Source organism: Microcaecilia unicolor, chromosome 5, assembly GCF_901765095.1.
Source record: "Microcaecilia unicolor chromosome 5, aMicUni1.1, whole genome shotgun sequence".
NCBI classification, from domain to species: domain Eukaryota; kingdom Metazoa; phylum Chordata; class Amphibia; order Gymnophiona; family Siphonopidae; genus Microcaecilia; species Microcaecilia unicolor.
In genome coordinates this window covers 301,342,007-301,361,607 of record NC_044035.1, presented here as the reverse complement: position 1 = coordinate 301,361,607, position 19,601 = coordinate 301,342,007, and the positions used below count along the sequence as shown (strand labels likewise).

Below are 19,601 nucleotides of genomic sequence, written 5' to 3'. Positions count from 1 at the left end.
GCCTTCTGGGAACTGTAGTTTAAAAACCTTGTAAATGAATCTTTGCCCTCAGTTGCCTGAATTAACTGAAGAAATATTTCCCTAATTCTATGCTTTCCTACGGTAAGATAGACAGCCATTGGCTGTCTATCACAACATATAGATATAAAATAAACCAGAGATAAATAATTCTGAGGTTTAATTTTACTCTACATTATCACCATCATCATCATGCCCACCAAAACTCAACTAACTGGCTTGCCATAGACCTTCTAAGTACATAAGCAGCAGATCTCATTTTCCCTTTGACAAGATCTTCTGTCAGGGTTCTTCCACATTCGATCATCTTACGCACCATTTAATCTGAGATTGTGTCCTCTTTAGATAAATAATCTTCAGAATTCTTCTGTAGCACATTTCAGACTTGCTTTAAGTCTACAAGTCCTTTGCCTGAGACATATGTAAACAGTAGTCTTTTCTTTAAATTTAAGCTTGTTCCTTTTAAGGAACTATCTGCAATTATTAAAATCACTTTTAGCTTTCTTAAGTCTTCCTTTATTCTGTTAAACATTTTCCAACCTTTGTTATTGCATTATCTAAATCCTTACATATTCCAGTTTGTAGTTTTTGCTCCTCAGCAAATATTTCTATAGCAATAGAATTATTTTTGCCAATTATCATTTCCTTTATTTTCCTGGTGTTCAAACTCATTCAATAGATGGTACAGGAATGCATAATCTTTCAGAACTTTCTTAGAAACCGTTGGTATGTATTTATTTATCAGATTTTATATTCCTTCAAACCATTTAAAAGTATTTAAGGTCGAGAACATCAAAAACTTTTACACTTTAAAATAATGACACATGCTACTGTATCAGTATATCAAATATTTGCTTACACCATTGATGTTTATGCCTTCCAGTTCCTCCAGCATCTCACAAATTAGAGGTTGATGATATAAACTGAAAATAGGTATGGACAGTATACATCTTTGTTGTATTCCTATTTCAGTTTTCACATTCTTTTTGTTCTCTGCCATTGTCCTGACTGTAGCAATTTGAGTCCACTATAATTTACAATACAATTAGGAGTGCCCTGGACTGGAATTGCGCCCCTAGAGTTCATGCCTACAGTGCTGTTGCTACAGTGGAAAGGAAGTGATTTTTGTGCTCCATCTCGTTCACACCCTGTGTGGCCACACAGCCCTCTGGATGGCTCCTTAAACAATGAACAAAGCCTCCCAAGCAACAGCAACAAAAGATGAATACCAAGAATACACTGGTTAAGAACCTAACTTCTGACATGCTCAAGACTTATCTTCTGGGCAGAGAAGAGAGTGGAATCCTACATGCCATTTTAAAAGAGAAACTTCCTGTTGAATTTTCCTAGCTACCTGACTGGTGTCGCCTGAATAATTTGTGGTTGCAAAATATGCATAGTATACTAGTTAAAAGCACGAAACCTAGCTGTGTTGTGTACAGCCAGTGTAGTTTTCCTCAAGGAGAAGGGAGCAGGCAAATTTTAAAGAGCTTTTCTCTGCAAGTAAACACCTGTTCATATAAAGAGAACCCCTTTGAAAATGGTTTCCTTAATTAAACTCTTTAGGGAATGCAGTAAGTAGCTACAAAAAGAAACAAATGTAAGCAGCCCAGAGAGCGTTAGTGATACTGAACAGACTATAGTTTCTGATAGAGGTAATCAATAAAATCACGGCTAAAGAAAAAATGACTGAAATTTCATGAGTATGATTATTTAGTTTAACATGACATTAGAACAATAATGAGAATCTCCTGGTAAAGCACCATGAATGCATTTTGAAGAGTCAATCTGTTAATCTCAGTGTTGAATCAGGCTGTTTTAAATTATTGTCATGTATAATAACTATCTTAACTACAATATGAGAGCACATATCCAGAGAAAGCGGCCAAAAATGAGCTAACAGCTTCTCTAAATGACAACAGATCTATAACAGTTTACTAGGAATAGTGTTTATTTTGCAGTTGTTTGTTGTTTCTAGAATGTTACAAAGGAATGAATTGTTATATTTGTGAAGCCTTGATGAGTGCAAATCTGTGCCTTAAGATGGTGAGCCCTTTGATAAAAGTACATACCAAAATGTAGAAATTTCTGTGGTTAAAACATTCCACTGGCCTCAGAAAGTACATCAACAAATTAATATTGCATGGATGTCATTCAAGATGAAGAGCCATTATTGAAGCTATTAAGGCACAGATGGCTCAAACTATATGCAGATATTCATACTTGCATTTTTGCATTATAGCTGCTTTTTTTGCTGTTGAACTGTAATGAATTGTCTCATAATCTATTCCATCTTCTTGCCATTAGTAGGCTTTGAATGTTCACAAGTTGGAGCAAAGAACTCATTTTCCAGAGCTTTAATCACACAAAGAGGGAATGCCTAATTCTCTAAATGAAATGGGCTGTGATCACTGAAGCAGAGATTTAATATATCACGGCAAATTAGGTCGATTTTAATAAATTACTTATCTTTCTGAATACTTTACATATGCTTATGAAGGAACAACGTCTGTTTGCAAACATGAGAACTGGCTGTCTATGAAATCCTTTGAAAAAAAACCCAACAAAAAACTAAATTAAAAAAATGAAAAGCATTATATGTGTCCTCTAGAGACAGACCTTTGGTAGCATTGATTCACAGCTCCATTTAAAAAATTCAGTTTAATCCTGCATTGATATTGGTTAAAAGAGAGAAAATTAACTTTCTAAGCTAAAGAGTGGATGCTGTTTTCCACATAAGCACAATAATCACTGTATAGTGCAAGCTCAGTGTTTGATATTAATCTCAAAAGTTATATACTCAACCATACACTTTTCTGATTCTAAAATGCAAATTGTACATATGAGGAATTCTTCAGTTCTACATTTTTTTTTCTGTGTATAAACCTGCTATTTTTGTCCATTCATTCTGCCTTCAAACCATCAAACATCAAAATGTAGTGTTAGTAGAAAGGTAAAAACAGTTTAAAAATATAACAAGCATACAGTGAATCCAGCATCTCTGTTCATGTTCATTTATATGTAATTGATAGAAATTGCATGGTTCAAAGCAAATGCATACTGAGATTTAATGTGCATAAAATGGACATTAGCACTTTAAAGAGACAGATTAATACATTAATCCAAGTAATTTTCATATATTGCTTCTAATAAAATCTTCAAAGTATAAAAGTCATAACGAGTCTAATTACAGGCATCCCAATTTGTAGGGTGATTAGGTATAACATAAAAGCATATTTATAATCAGCTTTTTTAACATTTGGATTTTTTAAGATGAAAAGTTAAAAATCTGACTTTCATATATATTATTGCTTTCTATATTAAAAATGCTGATAATGCAAATACCACACATCGTTCAATCATGTAAGTCTGAATTATTTACAAGTATTTCTCTATTGTGGAATGATCAGTGGCCTATTGGGGAAGTGTATAAAAAACTGTAAAAATGTACAAACTTTAGTACTAGGAATCCAGTGTCTTTTTTGCACGCATTATTCATTATTTGGAAATAACTACAAACAACTCATCTTGAAAGAACTTCCAACCACCTATTTATCCTGCCCCTATATTGACCTAGTGTTCCTTATAGACTGAGTGCAGAACATGGAGGGCTTCCACAGTTACTTTCAATTTTCCAATAATGTCACCATTGGACTGAGAATCAAACACTGGAGAGAAAAACAAAACACAACATAAAATGTTATTTAGTTTGTTTGCTTCAGTTCAACATTTTGTCTAAAATGATATGCTAGATTGAAGGGGCAAGAGTTGTACTCATACTTCCCATCCCTAAAATAATAGTCATTCTAGCTTCCCACTGACCCCCAAAATATAAAATAATCAACACAGGAGACACATTCCTCTTCTCATCCCCACCCCTTTCAACCAAGTGTGCTCTGTTTATTGGTAGCTTTTGCAAACTGCAGGACCTCATTTTACTTAAATTCAGTTGGGATACAATAAAATATACACAAGTTGATGTTATGGATTTGTATATACTGTAGCACCTTTCATACAAAGTGACTCAATGCATCTTATAGTTATATCTTCTCAAACCGGCCCTAAGAACAACTTAAATATAAGTTACTGTTGCTGATGTTTGGTGTTTTATGTACTAACAAGCCTGGCTATTCAAATCAACATCTACTATGGCTTTGCCTGATAAGAGAACTAAGATCTTGAGGAGTGGCCTAATTGTTATTGCAGTGGACTTTGATCCTGGCAACCTGGGTTCGATTCCCACTGCAGCTCCTTGTGACCTTGGGCAAGTCACTTAGAAGCCTTTTTACTAAGGCGTGTAGGCACCTACATGCGTCAAATTGGAACTACTGCCCAGCTACCATGTGCCCCGGGTGGTAATTCCATTTTTGACACACATCTAAAACATGCATTAGAAAATATTTTCTATTTTCTACCGCGTGGCACTTACCTGGCAGTAATCAGCAGTACATGCACAATGATGATTACCGCCCGGTTAATGCATGAGACCTTACCGCTAAGTCAATGGGTGGTGGTAAGGTCTCAGGCTGAAAATGGATGTGCACTGGTTTTAATTTTGCAGTATGTCCATTTTTGGCTAAAAACGGTCTTTTTTCCAGGCGCACTGAAAAATGGACCTGCACGCGTCCAATACATGCGCCTACATCAGTGCAGGCCATTTTTTATCACGCCTTAGTAAAAGGGCCCCATAACCCTCCATTGCCCCAGGTACAAACCCCCCCCCTTAGATTGTGAGCCCTCTAGGGACAGAGAAATGATTAGTAGAAGTTTCGTCAACTTGGGTTATTTGAAAGAAACCGATTAATTCCCTGTGGTATAATTAGGAATACTACAGAGGAAGAATAAAAAAGTGGCATGAAAACAACTGAGAATTTAAACAATAACTGCAAAAAAAAAAGTACCGAAAGCATGCAAAGCAGCTACTCAGAAATGGGCAGAAGAGCAGTGCTGAAGGAAGCTCCGGGTCCTCCCCAGCCTCCAATGGGGGCCTGGCGCTGGGGTATTTCTCTCTCTCCTGCTCCTGATGGGATCCGAGTGATCACATCCCTATAGGAGCAGGAGAGAGAAAACTCCGGTGCCGGGCCCCCCTTGGAGGCTGGGGAGGACCCGGAGCTTCCTCCAGTACTGCTCTTCTGCCCATTTCTGAGTAGCTGCTTTTCCTCTCAGACGCGAATATTCAGTTTTGAAATTGAGCATGCCCTGAGAGGAAAAGCAGCAGGGGCAGGCAGTCAGCGCTGGAGGAAGATGTCTTCTGCTGGTGGAGCCTCGGGATTCCCGCCAGTCAAGGGATTTTAATCCTGTTGCGGCAGCGATCGAGGGGGGGGGGGAGTGGGGCAGCAGCGATGGGGGGGGGGGTGCAGTGATTGGGGGCGGCAGCGATCGGAGGGGGTGGCAGCGGCCCTGCCCCGGTTCAGTCTCTCGGCGGTCCTGATGCAAAGACATGGTTTCAGGAATGCTTTCCAAATAATCAATCAGATTTTTAGGAGGTGTGGATGTAGGTATATTTCTGAATGGGTGGGAATGGGTGTAGAAATTAAGAGTGTATGGGGGGCATGAGATGAATTTTGTAAGCATGGCTTATTTTTGCTGGTAACGGGTGTTGTTGTAATGAAGAGTGTGTGAGGGCTGAGTTTGTGGATAGAGTTCTCGTGTGCATGTTGGATGGGTGTGGAGAGTTATGCATGAGGTTGTATGTGGGGTATGAGCACACGCATACATGTGGGAGGGAGCTTACAGGGCTACATACAGGTGGATTGTTGTAGGAAGGGGAGATGCACTTAGGTGGGGTCTAGGTGTTAAGAGTTGTATATTAATGGAATTGTGGGGTGTGTGTAGATAAGCAGTTGGTTGTGAGAGTGCGGGGATGTGGGTTTGGCCAAATGTGTCTCAGCTGTCCGCACAAAAAAAGCCATCAATTATTTTCCTTGTTTCTGTGTGAATAGAACAGGTGTAGGGACGCAGCAATGTATGTATGTAGAGGTGTACAAATGTATTGTGTGTGTATCTGGAATGCTGGGCATAGGAGTGAAGTGTGTGGGTGTCTGTACGTAAGTGAACATGTGTGTATATGCGCTATGGGAATGTGTGGGGAGAGTGTGTGTTGGAAATGTGTGTTTGGAGAGAGTGAGGGTATGGGTGTATATGAGTGTGTGTGAGGTGGAGGGTTGGAAGTGCAAGTGAGGTGGATTTATGATGGCTTTTGTAATCATCCTTCACAGCTGTTTCAATTATTTTTTCTTGTCTCTATGCACCTGCACTGAATGGAGGGCTTTTGAAATGCAATGATGATCATCACTCTACAGCTTCTAAAGTTTCTTATAGAAAGCAACAAGATTTTTTTTTTTTTTGCAGGTCAGTTCTTGGAGAAATACTACACTGATGTTTCAAGGTGTGAGCTTGTCCAAAATATTCACGTTTTCTTCCTGCATGCCAAATTTAATAAATTTTCATACCTTTTTGCAGACTTATTGGGGCTAGATTTTGCAACAGAGTGCCCATGTCAAAGCTAAGAAAAGGCACCTATTTTATCTACTTTAAAAAGGCAACGTGGAGGCGCAAACAGCAGTCCCGAACCGTATTATCGAAAAAGATGGCCGGACATCTTTCATTTCGATAATACGGTTAGGGCCGGCCAAATGTTAGAGATGGCCGGGTTTGAGATGGCCAGCATCGTTTTTGCCGATAATGGAAACCGATGCCGGCCATCTCAAACCCAGGCAAATCCAAGGCATTTGGTCGTGGGAGGGGCCAGCATTTGTAATGCACTGGTCCCCCTGACATGCCAGGACACCAACCGGGCACCCTAGGGGGCACTGTACTGGACTTCAAAAATTGCTCCCAGGTGCATACCTCCCTTACCTTGTGTGCTGAGCCCTCCAAATCCCCCCCCAAACCCCACAACTCTACACCATTACCATAGCACTTATGGGTGAAGGGGGGCACCTACATGTGGGTACAGTGGGTTTTGGGGGGGATTTGGAGGGCTCCTATTTATCACCACAAGTGTAACAGGTAGGGGGGATGGGCCTGGGTACAACTGCCTGAAGTGCACTGCACCCACAAAAACCTGCTCCATGGACCTGCATACTGTTGTCAGGGAGTTGGGGATGATATTTCAGGCTGGCATAGAAGCTGGCAAAAAAATATTTTTCTTTTTTTTTTTTGGGTGGGAGGGGGTTGGTGACCACTGGGGGAGTAATGGGAGGTCATCCCCAATTCCCTCCGGTGGTCATTTGGTCAGCTGAGGCACCTTTTTGAAGCTTGGTCCTGAAAAAAAAGGGACCAAGTGAAGCCGGCGAAATGCTCGTCAAGGCTGGCTTTCTTTTTTCCATTATCGGGCCATCTCGTACCACACCCCCGTCCCGCCTTTGCTACTGTACCGACACACCCCTTTGAAGTTTGGCCGGCTCCGCGACGGAAAGCAGTTGGCGCCGGCCAAAATCGGCTTTTGATTATACCGATTTGGCCGGGTTCAGGAGATCACCGGCCACCTTCCGATTTGTGTCAGAAGATGGCTGGCGATCTCTTTCGAAAATAAGCTGGATAGGCACCTACAGACTTTTATAACGTAGGCATCAAGACCAGTCCCAGCAGCCCACAGTTACTCTTGCCCAATTTGCACCTACTTTGAAGAAGGCACAAATTTTTGTATGCACTCTACGGAGGTAATTCTATACTGTAACGGGATGCCTACATAAAGTACATTTTAAAGTGCCTATTATTCATTGTGGCTACTCAAGTTTCAATTGTCATCTAAAGACAGTGTCCTGCCACATCTCTGTCTCTGAGGCAGCTTTTTCTTAAACTTTATTTTAACAGTTTTAAAAGAGTGTACATCTGTATAAGAAGAACATTTAGTGATACATTTTTATATTTTCTAACAAATGTAGTGCCGGAAAGAGTGAACTACAACTTGCCTGCAGGTAAGAAGTCAGCTGATTTGTTGGAGAACAATCTCACAGGGTGCCCTGCGCTTAGGTGGCATGAATATTGCACTTAACTGCATAAAAGATATCCAGCCACAAAAACCCGGATATTCAATGTTGGTGCCTGGATATGGCCTGGCACTGAATATCTGGGAATAACACTGCCACCGGCTTTAAAAAATGCTCTCCCCTGCCTGTTGAATATTTATCCTTTAGTGTTACGTGTACAAAAATGCACCTATATTTAAGGTACGAGCACTTACACTTTCAATCTAGGTGTGAGCTTGGGCAAATGCTCACCCTAGATTGAAAAAAGGCCATATGTACATTATAAAATTTAAAAATCTACATGCGTAAATATGTGCCCCACCCATGTGAATGCCCACGTGCATGGTACGAGCCACTGCATCTAGGCGCCTAATTACTGAATATCACTTAGCTGGAAACTACTCATTTATACACATATATGTTCACATACACACGTAAATGCCTAGAATAACAAAATTTATGTGCCTTCATGACACCTAAAACTAGGCAGCTCCTTATAGAATTACTCTTCAAAAGAAAGAAGGTGGCTATTTTCCTTTATATAATACTAAGGGGCCCATTTACTAAGCTGCGTAAGGGTCTACGTGCGCCAAAATGGAGTTACCACCCGGCTACCATGTGGCTCTTATGGTAATTTCATTTTTGGCGCGCATCCAATATGTGCGTCTGGAAAATAACTTTTATTTTCGGCCGCACGTATTGGACATGCACCAAGTCGCATTTGGCACGCGTAAGTTATTACCGCCCGGTTACCACGTGAGACTTTACTGCTAGGTCAATGGCTGGAGGTAAGGTCTCAGACCCAAAACGGACACGCGGCAATTTTCATTTTGCCGCACGTCCATTTTCAGCAAAAATTTTAAAAAGGTATTTTTTACAGGTGATCTGAAAAATGATTCTGTGCGCGCCCAAAACCTAAGTCTAAACTATTGCAGGCCATTTTTCAGCGCACTGTTGTAAAAGGACCCCCTAGATAGCAGTGCAAAATGCACGTATAGCTTAGACATGACCAGTTACACCAGCCACAAAGCTGGTGTAAATACTCACATCTACACTGCTATAATTACACACATTTTGTAGCATTCTATAACTGACTTGCATAATTGTGTGCTCCATCAGACACCACCCATGTACACGCCCACCATCAAGCTACATGCCACTGCATTTAAGCCCCACTTTATAGAGCAGCACATAGTTGAACGTTGGTATTTATGCATTTATGTGCACATATAAATACTTAACTTTAATCAATGCATGTTAGTAAATGAAGCCGTTAGATTGTAAGCGCTTTGGGGATGGGGAAATACCTGCTGCACCTGAATGTAATCCACTGAGCTATCAATGATAAGACATGCTAAATTCAAATAAACACACACATACAATGGGATTATCAGGACAATGCATCACTCTCCTCCCCAAATTATATCAATCCTATCATGTCGTCGTCCCCCCCCCCCCCCCCCCCAGGTGTTGCTTAGTGTTGGCAAATATGGCCTTGCCCTTGAATCAGTCTTGGACCTGTTTTCTTTTTCTGTTGGGCTTCACTGATCACTGTTGTCTGATTCCTCCTTGCTTGCTGCCACTTATATTTGTATTTCATGGCTCTATGTGGCTCAGAATCATGGATACTCTTATACCGTCTCACAAGAAAGAACAGCACAGAAATACATGTTCCACATGGCCCAAAATAATCAAACTAGAGCTCCACATGGCCAAAATTAATCACACTATAGCTATGTGATGCAAGGTTCTACATTAGCAGTCACTGCCCAGAAAAAGGATCTAGGTGTCATCATTCATGATAAATTGAAACCCTATGCTCAGTGTGCAGCAGCGGCTAAGAAAGCAAATCGAATCTTCAGAATTATTGGGAGAGGAATGGAAAACAAAAATGAAAATGTTATAATGCCTTTGTATCGCTCCATGATATGACTGCACCTCGAATACTGTGTGCAATTATGGTCACCACATCTCAAAAAACATATGGCGGGAATTAGAATAGGTACAGAGAAGGGCGAAAAAAATGATAAAGATGATGGGATGACTTCACTATGAGGAAAGGTCTGCTATGATTAGGGCTCTTCAGCTAAGGGGAGATAGGATATAGATCTATAAAATACTGAGTGGAATGGAACGGGAAGATGTGAATCACTTGTTTACTCTTTCCAAAAATACTAGGATTAGGGGGCATGCAATGAAGCTACTAAGTAGTAAACTTAAAAAAAAATTGGAGAAAATATTTCTTCACTCAACATGTAATTAAACTCTGGAGTTCATTGCAGGAGAATGTTGTAAAAGCAGTTAGCTTAGCAGGGTTTAAAAAAAGGTTTGGAGAATTTCCTAAAAGAAAATACCATAAGCCACTATTAAGATGGACTTGGGAAAATCCACTGCTTATTGCTAGGACAAGCAGCACAAAATCAGTTTTACTGTTCTGGGATCTTGCCAGGTACTTATTACCTGGATTGGCCATTGTTGGAAACAGGATACTGGGTTTGATGGACCTTTGGTTTGTCCCAGTATGGCAGTGGTTATGTTCTTATTTTCTTAAGTGGAGTCCTGAACCATAGACACAAGAGATAGCAAATAAGTGGGGAAGTCCAGAGGAGCTGGAAGTGCAAAGAGTGACTAGTCCAAGGCAGATATGCAGAAACAGAGACCAGAGGTAGCTAAAGATGAGCAGTACCTGTGTGGAAGGTTTTCAACAGTTTGTTGGATTAACACCACTTTCATCTTTATCATCATGGGTTTTTCTTATTGTAGATTTTTGATAACCGAGTCTAATAATTAAGTTTCTGTAAAACTGATTAATCCAGCTATAATGGTAAGTATATAATACTGTGGCTGTCCAAAATTTTCAAAACCACAAAGAGAATGAGCGGCCCTTACTCAGAATAAACAATTTATCTTAAATTTTTGTTTGCTGTTTCACAGCAGAAACAGAAACCACAAAATCTTAGCTTCTGTCTTCATACAGTTTACATTCTAAAGGATTAATGTTATAAAATAGTAAATGCTTCAAATGTGATAACCAAAAAATCCAACATAGCCAGAAAAGAAAGAATTCAGAAGAATGTGCTGAACTTACTATCAATGTTTTGTTCAATCACATCTTTTCCATTTTTAAATATCCCTGTTAGACTGACATAAGCAAAGCCAATATCTTCACACTCAAGATCTTGCTCGTCGTCTGGAGGGTCACTAACCACAGTAAACTGAACACTAAAAGGCAAGAACAAAAACAGAAAATTTTATTAATAATCAGATGAAATCTTGTGATCATAATACACTTATTTTACTGGTCTGGATTTATATATTTGGATTGTTTAGTTGGGTCTTAGGAAATGGATTCTATGTAAGTAAACAAATTTAGAATGATTATAATGTAATATGATATACATTCAAACAGCCACAGCATTCTTGATCCCTAGGTTGATAAATGAATGTTTAATAGGAATTTAAGAGAAAGTTAGGTATACAGTGGAAAACTGGCAGGCTGAAAATCTACATCTATGAATTAGCAGCACTGCATAATATCCTTTGAGTTACTCAAAATTTAATAGATTGTGCCTTGACATTACTTTAACAAACATTAAACAAATGGTGAACACTTACCTGAGAGCTATCCAAGATGCCTGCATTACTTGTAAAGTTGAAGTAGTTTGATGAAAAATGTACAATAATGTTATACACATCTATACCCAGTCTCAGAAATGAAAATTAATTACACTAATCTAAAAAAAAAATCCAGTATGGCCTTAATATTAAAATACAAATGTAGTCGAATGAAGTGGTATAATGATTCTGCTTTGACTCAGCACCTGAGTTTAAATGTTTTACACAGAATTGATATTTCAGATCAGAAAAATATACAAGGCATGCAACATGTGAAGCCAAAGGAGCCAGAGTAATGGAGTTTGTGCAATATTGGGGGTACTCAAGCACCCACAGAGCTAGCACCTTTGTGTGAAGCCCCAATTTGCATAGGGGCTAAATGTGGGAAATGGGGTGTCTAGATCAGAATGTTCAAAATTCCCTAGTATTTTACAAAAGGCTCTGTGGACATGGTGTCTTTAGTAAAATATCTATAAAAATGTTAGTAAATACACTTGCATTTGCTGGGAACATCAAGCAGGACTGGCAAGTTTAGAAACCTAAGGGCCTTTTTACAAAGCGGTGGACGCTAAATTGGAACTACTGCCAGCACAATGCGGCCACTGGCGGTAGTTCTGGCCTGAGTGTGTGCCATTTCGAGCATGCCGTAATTTTTTTTTTTTTAGAATGGTGCTAACCCAGCAGTATGGCGGTAAGTACTCCCTGCTGCATGGCCATGTGATAAGAGTTATCTTGCCACATGGCTATTTTTGGGGGGCTTTTTACCCACTGCGGTAAAAAGGGCCCTGGTATGCGGGAAATACGGCCCATGCCACTAACGCAGGGCCATTCTTCCTCGCAGCTTAGTAAAAAGGACCCCTAAATGTACAAACAATCAGCAACATTGCTCAGCTGTTTTGACATGCAAGTACTGACGATAGTTGTATGTGGCAATCTTGTAACATACTATAGTGACCACAATCGGCTTGCATAGACAGCATATATATATAGGTGCTGGAATCAAATAAGCATATGTATTCCAAAAACCTACAAATTAGTAAAACAGTTACATAACGTATGGCGCCTCAGCGATGCTAATCCCAGATTTACTTCAAAAGGATTCCATCTTCTTCATTGGTACCATAAATTTTATTTCCATCAACTTGGTTTTGGTTACTTGGGTTGGATTTGGCTGAGTCCAGTTTTTTGGAAAGAACTTTTTTCCTCCAGTTGAGAGTTTTTTTTGTATGCTTTCTTTTTTCTGGACTAGGTTTTGAAAACCAATGATAGTAACTGGAGACTGGTCCTTCTTGTTTTAGAAAGATTGTCTGGTCCTTCTTGTTTTAGAAAGATTGTTTTACTCTGGGAGTTTTTGAGGCTTGCTTTGTTTCTAACATTTTTGAATTGTACAGCCCCTGCAGTCTGTCTCAGCACAAGATTTTTGCAAACTTTTGCTATGATGGTTTGAAAACTGCCCTCCTTATTTTTATAGAGCTAAAGATGGTTTAAATATTTGTGATTCAGGAATGCTCAGTTCCGTTTCTTAGGCAATGTATTGCATTGCCTGAAGAATGAGGATTAGTAAGAGGCCATAGCACTGTTATTTTGTTTTCTTGCAGGCCAAGTGTCTCATGGAGAAGTTGAAAATTTTCCTAGAACCCCAGAGTTAATGCTGAAAATCCTGAAATGCCAGGTAACACCCAGATACCATCTCTGAACATGGCTTCTTTTAAGATTTTCAAGATTTTTACTGCATTAAGTTTCCTGGCTTCTTTGACATTAGACCTCATGTAAGTGAGCCCTCTCTCCAACTGGTTTCTTATTACACACTTCCAGCTGTGATGCGTGGCTCCAAATAAGAAATAAAATCTAAAACAAATTCTGCCTGCCATCTGATGCCTTATTGAATTGGCTGTCCAGTGCTTAGCTAGTAGCAGCCACTTATATGCAGTGCATAAATTCTGGCTGAACACAATTCTATTATAAAATAAGACCATGGCAAGGATTTTGAATTCTGCATATTCTATTATTAAAAGCTGAATTCCCCATGGTGTTTGGCACAGACATAAATAGAGAAAATCTTAGCATACCCTTAATACATAACGCCAAAGAAAAGACCATGATTGATGGCTATCTCTTTACTTATTTTAGTTTCCTAAAATGATGGGTATGAATAGGGACTCACTATTTTGATGAGAAAAGAAAAATAATACTTAGATATTTTAACATATATAGGGAAAGGTAAAAAGACGCAATTCTAAAAATGTATACATATTCAGACTTAATAAAGTATGGGTAAATCTGGAGATACAGTAGGTCATAGCAAAAGGTATGCAGATAAGCATGGCATCTTTATATGCTATTAATTTTTTTTTTCTGTATCTACTGCTATCCTAGGGGTCCTTTTACTAAGGTGCGCTAGCAGAGTTAGTGCGTGCTAACGATTAGCATGCACTAATTGATAAGACACCCATTATATTCCTATGGGCATCTTATCATTTAGAGCATGCTAATCATTAGCGCGCCTTAGTAAAATAAACCCCTAGTCACTTACTTAACAATGTAAAAGGAGGGCCAACTCAAAAAATTGATAGTATCCTAATGAAAAAAATGTTAATTTTAAAAATAAATAAATCAACATGTAACATAACCTCGGTTACAGTGGTTCCTTGAGTCGTCCAGCAATAGAACACCAAACAGCGGTAAGAAAGTTTTCCAGTTTATCCCTCTCCGCCTCCCCACATCCCTCCCCTGCAGCCCTTAATCCATCTGCCGCACACCAAGCAAGATTACTCAGAATAACCACTCATGCTACCTAATTTCTCCTTAATCAGCCACTGTTGCAACAGTTCCCAATCCCCTTCATACTTCTCCAATCTCTCTCTGTTACATACTTTTCTATGAGCCTCACCATTTTCACTCTTCTCACCCATATCTGAATGCCAGGGGCAGTGGTTTTTTTCCCAAGCCCTAGCAATTTCATAAGGCCCCATTTCTGTATCCTCCACTACTCCCATCAGCAGCAGTTTAGGATTTATTGGACTATTTAAAATGTAATACTATAGTGCTAATTTGTTGTTTTGTGAGCAATTTTCAAACTGTCTACATTGGGCCAAAGACCCTGCATACTTTTTGATTGCAGGCTTTGCACCAAATTTCAGTCAAAAGCATGCACACACTTTGGCTTTGAAAGTTGTTGCCTATACTGAGATAATTTTATAATGGGCACTTAGGGGAGGAGGGTGCCTATTTTTTAAAGACACATGGAGGCATATTTTCAAAGGACATAGACTTACAAAGTTGCATAGAGGAGCATTTTCGATATGATGTCTAAGTCCGACTTTGGATGTTTTGCAAATTGTGGAAATGCCCAAATCCTGCCCCCAACACGCTCCCTTGTGATTTGGGCGCACTACAGATGAACTGCATAGAAAAACATCTTTAAAATGTGTTTCAAAAATAGCGATTTGGATGTTTTTGTAAAAAAAAAAAAAACAACACCCATCTGCTGCATTGTGTGGTTTTTTTTATTACTTTTTTTGGTTTCAAAAATGAGCCCTTAAATCCATTTATAGGTATTAAAGCTCAGCCATTGGTCACTGTGCTTCCCTCTTAACGCATAATAGAACTTAACCAACACCAAACATATTAGTAAATAGCCATGATTAAAGGTGGCATCTGAATGAAAAAAAGAGATCGGTTATTTGCTGTAGCAGGTATGGCAATTTATTTCATTTCATTTATAGCCCACCAATCTGAAAAGCTTGCACTTGGCAGATTACAGCATAAAAGTACAGATATACAAAACATAAAACAAACAAGACATAAAATACTAGCAGATACAAATCTACTCAGACATAAAAGCCTGAGTGAAAAGGTAAGCTTTAATTTGTTTCTAGAAAAATAAACAGGATTCACTTTGCTGAAGCTTCAGTGGTAGACAAATCTAGGCAGTCAGCCCAGCAAATGAAAATATTTTTTGCCTGGGTGTCAGCAAAGGGCATGACTAATAAAGCTTTATCAAAGGATCAAAGATAGTGAGAAGGGAATACACAGGATTGTCCAATTGTTTTTAAATTAGTGGGTCACATGTTCAGAAATCCATATGTATGCCAGCTGCAAAATCTGTTGGAACAGCCAGGCCCTGTGCATTTTTTTTTAATGCAGCATAATACAACTTTTGACTCCTGCTCTGCTGAAAGGCCCTGCACAAGATATGGGCCTGTATCAAAACTCCAGAGGCTGTGGAAGTAGAACAGGAAGTGGAGGTAGCTTTTTGCTACAGTGAATACCAGTGCTTCCTCTTCCCATATGGCTCAGTGATGGGTTTGAACAGTGTGCGCTCTGTAGCAGTATTGAGCACAAGCTGTGTGACACATTAATGAATTGCACCAAAGACAGACATGCTGGTGTGCTCTGCAGCAACAAGTTGAAGTCAGAGAATGTGCAGATACTGGATCAGAAAGGAGAGTGCTAACATTCTCAAGCAGAGCATTTTTCCCCATAGGTCACATGTTGAATGACCAGGGTGGGGTGGGGAAAATTTATGATTGGTCAAAGATAATCAGACACAACAACCTGTGGTGCCCTAAACATTAAGGGGTCAATATTCAAAGCAATTTAACCAGCCAGAAACAGCTCCTGGCCAGTTAAATAGCTTGTACAGTCTATCCGCAGATATTCAGTAGTACTTAACTGGTTAGGGCAGCTGGATATAACCACAGACTGCTAAAGTGAAAGCTGGCTATTTTGTGGGCAGTCTGGGGGTGGAGTCAGCATTTACGTAGTTAAGTTCCAATATTTAGCACTTAACCGCCTAAGTTAAGCTGCTATATCGGACTGCATAAAACACAGTCCTATCTTTATGCAGTTGAACTTAGGTGGTTAAGTGCTGAATATTGCACTTAACCGCATAAGAGACAGCTGGATGCATAAACCCAGATAGTCAATGCTAGTGCCGGCCTGGCATTGAATATCCAGGGCTAAAAAAAAAACGCTGACTGCTGTCAGCTGAATATTTATCCCTAAAGAAAAAAAAACTTGAATTTTATTATCCATTTAAGCAGGAACCAAGGGAGATCATGCCATGCCAGAGTTACATGGCTGAGATAACCAAGACCAATAGACAAGTGAGATGATGCTACACAATGTTCTGTATTAGCTGTAATACCCAAATGTGTAATTTAGGCAGACCAAGATACAAGACATTCAGATATGGGTCAATACCAGTGCTTGAAGGATTGTTTTGAAGTTGTTTGATAAAATCAAAGATTTTGAGAGCCAAAGCAACTTCAGCTTATGAAGAGCTGTCCAGTCCAAACTACAGCCTTAATCTGGGCAGACATGGGCAGGTCTAACCAACAATTCACACATATGTCGGTAATCCATAAGTACGTAAGTATTGCCATACTGGGAAAGACCAAAGGTCCATCAAGCCCAGCATCCTGTTTCCAACAGTTGCCAATCCAGGTCACAAATACCTGGCAACATCCCAAAAAAGTACAAAACATTTTATACTGCTTATCCAAGAAATAGTGGATTTTCCCCAAGTCCATTTTAATATTGGTCTATGGACTTTTCCTTAAGGAAGCCATCCAAACCTTTTTAAAACTCTGCTAAGCTAATCACCTTTACCACATTCTCTGGCAACAAATTCTACAGTTTAATTACACGTTGAGTGAAGAAAAGTTTTTTTGATTCATTTTAAATTTACTACATTGTAGCTTCATCGTATGCCCCCTAGTCCTAGTATTTTTGGAAAGCGTAAACAGACGCTTTAAATCTACCCGTTCAACTCCACTCATTATTTTATAGAACTCTATCATATCTCTCCTCAGCCGCTTTTTCTCCAAGCTGAAGAGCCCTAGCCGCTTTAACCTTTCCTCATAGGGAAGTCGTCCCATCCCCTTTATCATTTTCGTCGCCCTTCTCTGTACCTTTTCTAATTCCACTATATCCTTTTTGAGATGCAAGACCAGAATTGAACACAATATTCGAGGTGCGGTCGCACCATGGAGCGATACAAAGGCATTATAACAGCCTCATTTTTGTTTTCCATTCCTTTCCTAATAATACCTAACATTCTATTTGCTTTCTTAGCCGCAGCAGCACACTGAGCAGAAGGTTTCAACGTATCATCGACGATGATACCTAGATCCCTTTCTCGGTCTGTGACTCCTAACGCGGAACCCTGCATGGCGTAACTATAATTCGGGTTCCTCTTTCCCACATGTATCACTTTGCACTTGCTCACATTAAACATCATCTGCCATTTAGACGCCCAGTCTCCCAGTCTTGTAAGGTCCTCTTGTAATTTTTCACAATCTTCCCGCAATTTAACGACTTTGAATAACTTTGTGTCATCAGCAAATTTAATTACCTCACTAGTTACTCCCACCCATCTCTAGGTCATTTATCTTTCAATGATTTTTATTGAAGACTTAGCCAATACAAATGTGAATGGAACAATCATTTTCAGAGAAAGAATATAAAATCACAAAAACAATGAATTCTTCCACATTTGTTTCCCCAGACATTATTATCAACTTTTTTATTTTATATCCCACCTCCCCCCTCCCCTTAGGCTGGAGTCTGTTTTATTCAGATAGGTTATCACATCGAACATTTGCAACATAGCTCAAACAAAGGTACTTAAACATCAATTAGCTATCCAGCCTCTATTAGAAAGCAATACTTTATAAATTTCCTCTCCTATGTTACCAAACAACTATTAACTGACCTGATAGCTACTATAACGGTAAGCATACATTATCAGTGGTCCATTACCTATATTAATCCCTCCATCCCCCCTCCCTCCCCCCTTCCCACCCTCCCCCCTCTGAGATCTGATTTAAAGTCTGATGTCACTTCTGTGATGTATCAAAAGGTGTCGCTGGTGTCTCCACACTCCCTTTCAATCTGTGTATAATCCTCTTCCTGATGTTAGGCTGAAGGGTAGTCCAATAATGTTCCCACACCCTACAGAATGCGTTCCTCTCCTGCTCTGAGTAAGCAGCCTTAGTGAGTCCACAGAGTTCCAGGTGTAACTGTTCAGTCATTTTTGTTCTCCACAGCTCTTTTGTAGGCGCCTGAGTCTCTCTCCAGCTGAGCAAAATCACCTTTTTCCCTATTAACACTGTCCTTCTAAGAAAGCCTGTGCATCCCACAGGGATCGGTTTGGCGATGATATAAACGTCGAATAATAACAGCGGGGTATCTCCCACTGTCCGCTTCCAGTACTGATTGACCTCTGCCAAAACCCGCTTCCAAAAAGTTCTAATCTGTGTACATTGCCAGAACATATGGCCCAAAGTTGCCTTTTCTTCTCCACATTTGGGGCAATTTCCTGTTCCAAAACCTGCCTTTCGTGCTCTGGCTGGTGCGATGTAAGCCCGCGTGGCAAACTTATATTGCTGTTCCCATTGCCTCATGAATGCCGCCCTATGCAGAATGGATAGCAGGTAGCCTTGTAACATATCAGCTGTGATCTCCACTTTTAGATCCCTCTTCCAATCCCGTGCCACTTTGCGATAGTCTATATCTTCTGTTGTATCTAAAAGGTGTCTATGGTGAAATCGCAGCGGCACAAAATTTTCCGATCCCAGAGTGAGTGCTGTTGATATCGTTTCCTGTACGTCCTCTGCCAGATTCATTGCTCCCAATGATTGGGCATAGTGCTTCACTTGTGCATAGGCATAAAAATCTGATGCAGTCAAACCAAATTCTCTTTGTAATTCTGCCAGTGGCTTTACCTGCCCTTCCTCATCCAGCAATTGAAATAGGTACCGAATCCCCTTCGTCCTCCATGATTTAAAATGTTGCGCTGATGATCCATCTGGGAAATCTGGGTTAAGATTTAATGATAGAAAAGGAGTAGCCTCTGCCGCGAAGCCTTGTCTACGACACAACCACCGCCACATTGCTCTTGCTGATCGCACAAAACAGTTCAAGGGTTGCTGCCCAGCGGGTCTTGTTTTTGAGGTATGCACTAAGCAGCTGAGATGCACCTCCGGAGTC

The 19,601-nt window shown here is 39.9% G+C and overlaps 1 protein-coding gene across 1 annotated transcript in view; it reads right to left on the bottom strand.

Moving 5' to 3' along the window:
- Positions 1-724: 724 nt before the first annotated feature.
- The window catches only part of RPGRIP1L (RPGRIP1 like), a 343,339-nt gene continuing 324,462 nt past the window's right edge, over positions 725-19,601 (bottom strand). Inside the window, 2 exon segments of the mRNA XM_030204315.1 lie at positions 725-3,686; positions 11,080-11,213. Of these exon segments, the coding sequence (XP_030060175.1) occupies positions 3,592-3,686; positions 11,080-11,213 (229 nt within the window). The 3' untranslated portion in view covers positions 725-3,591.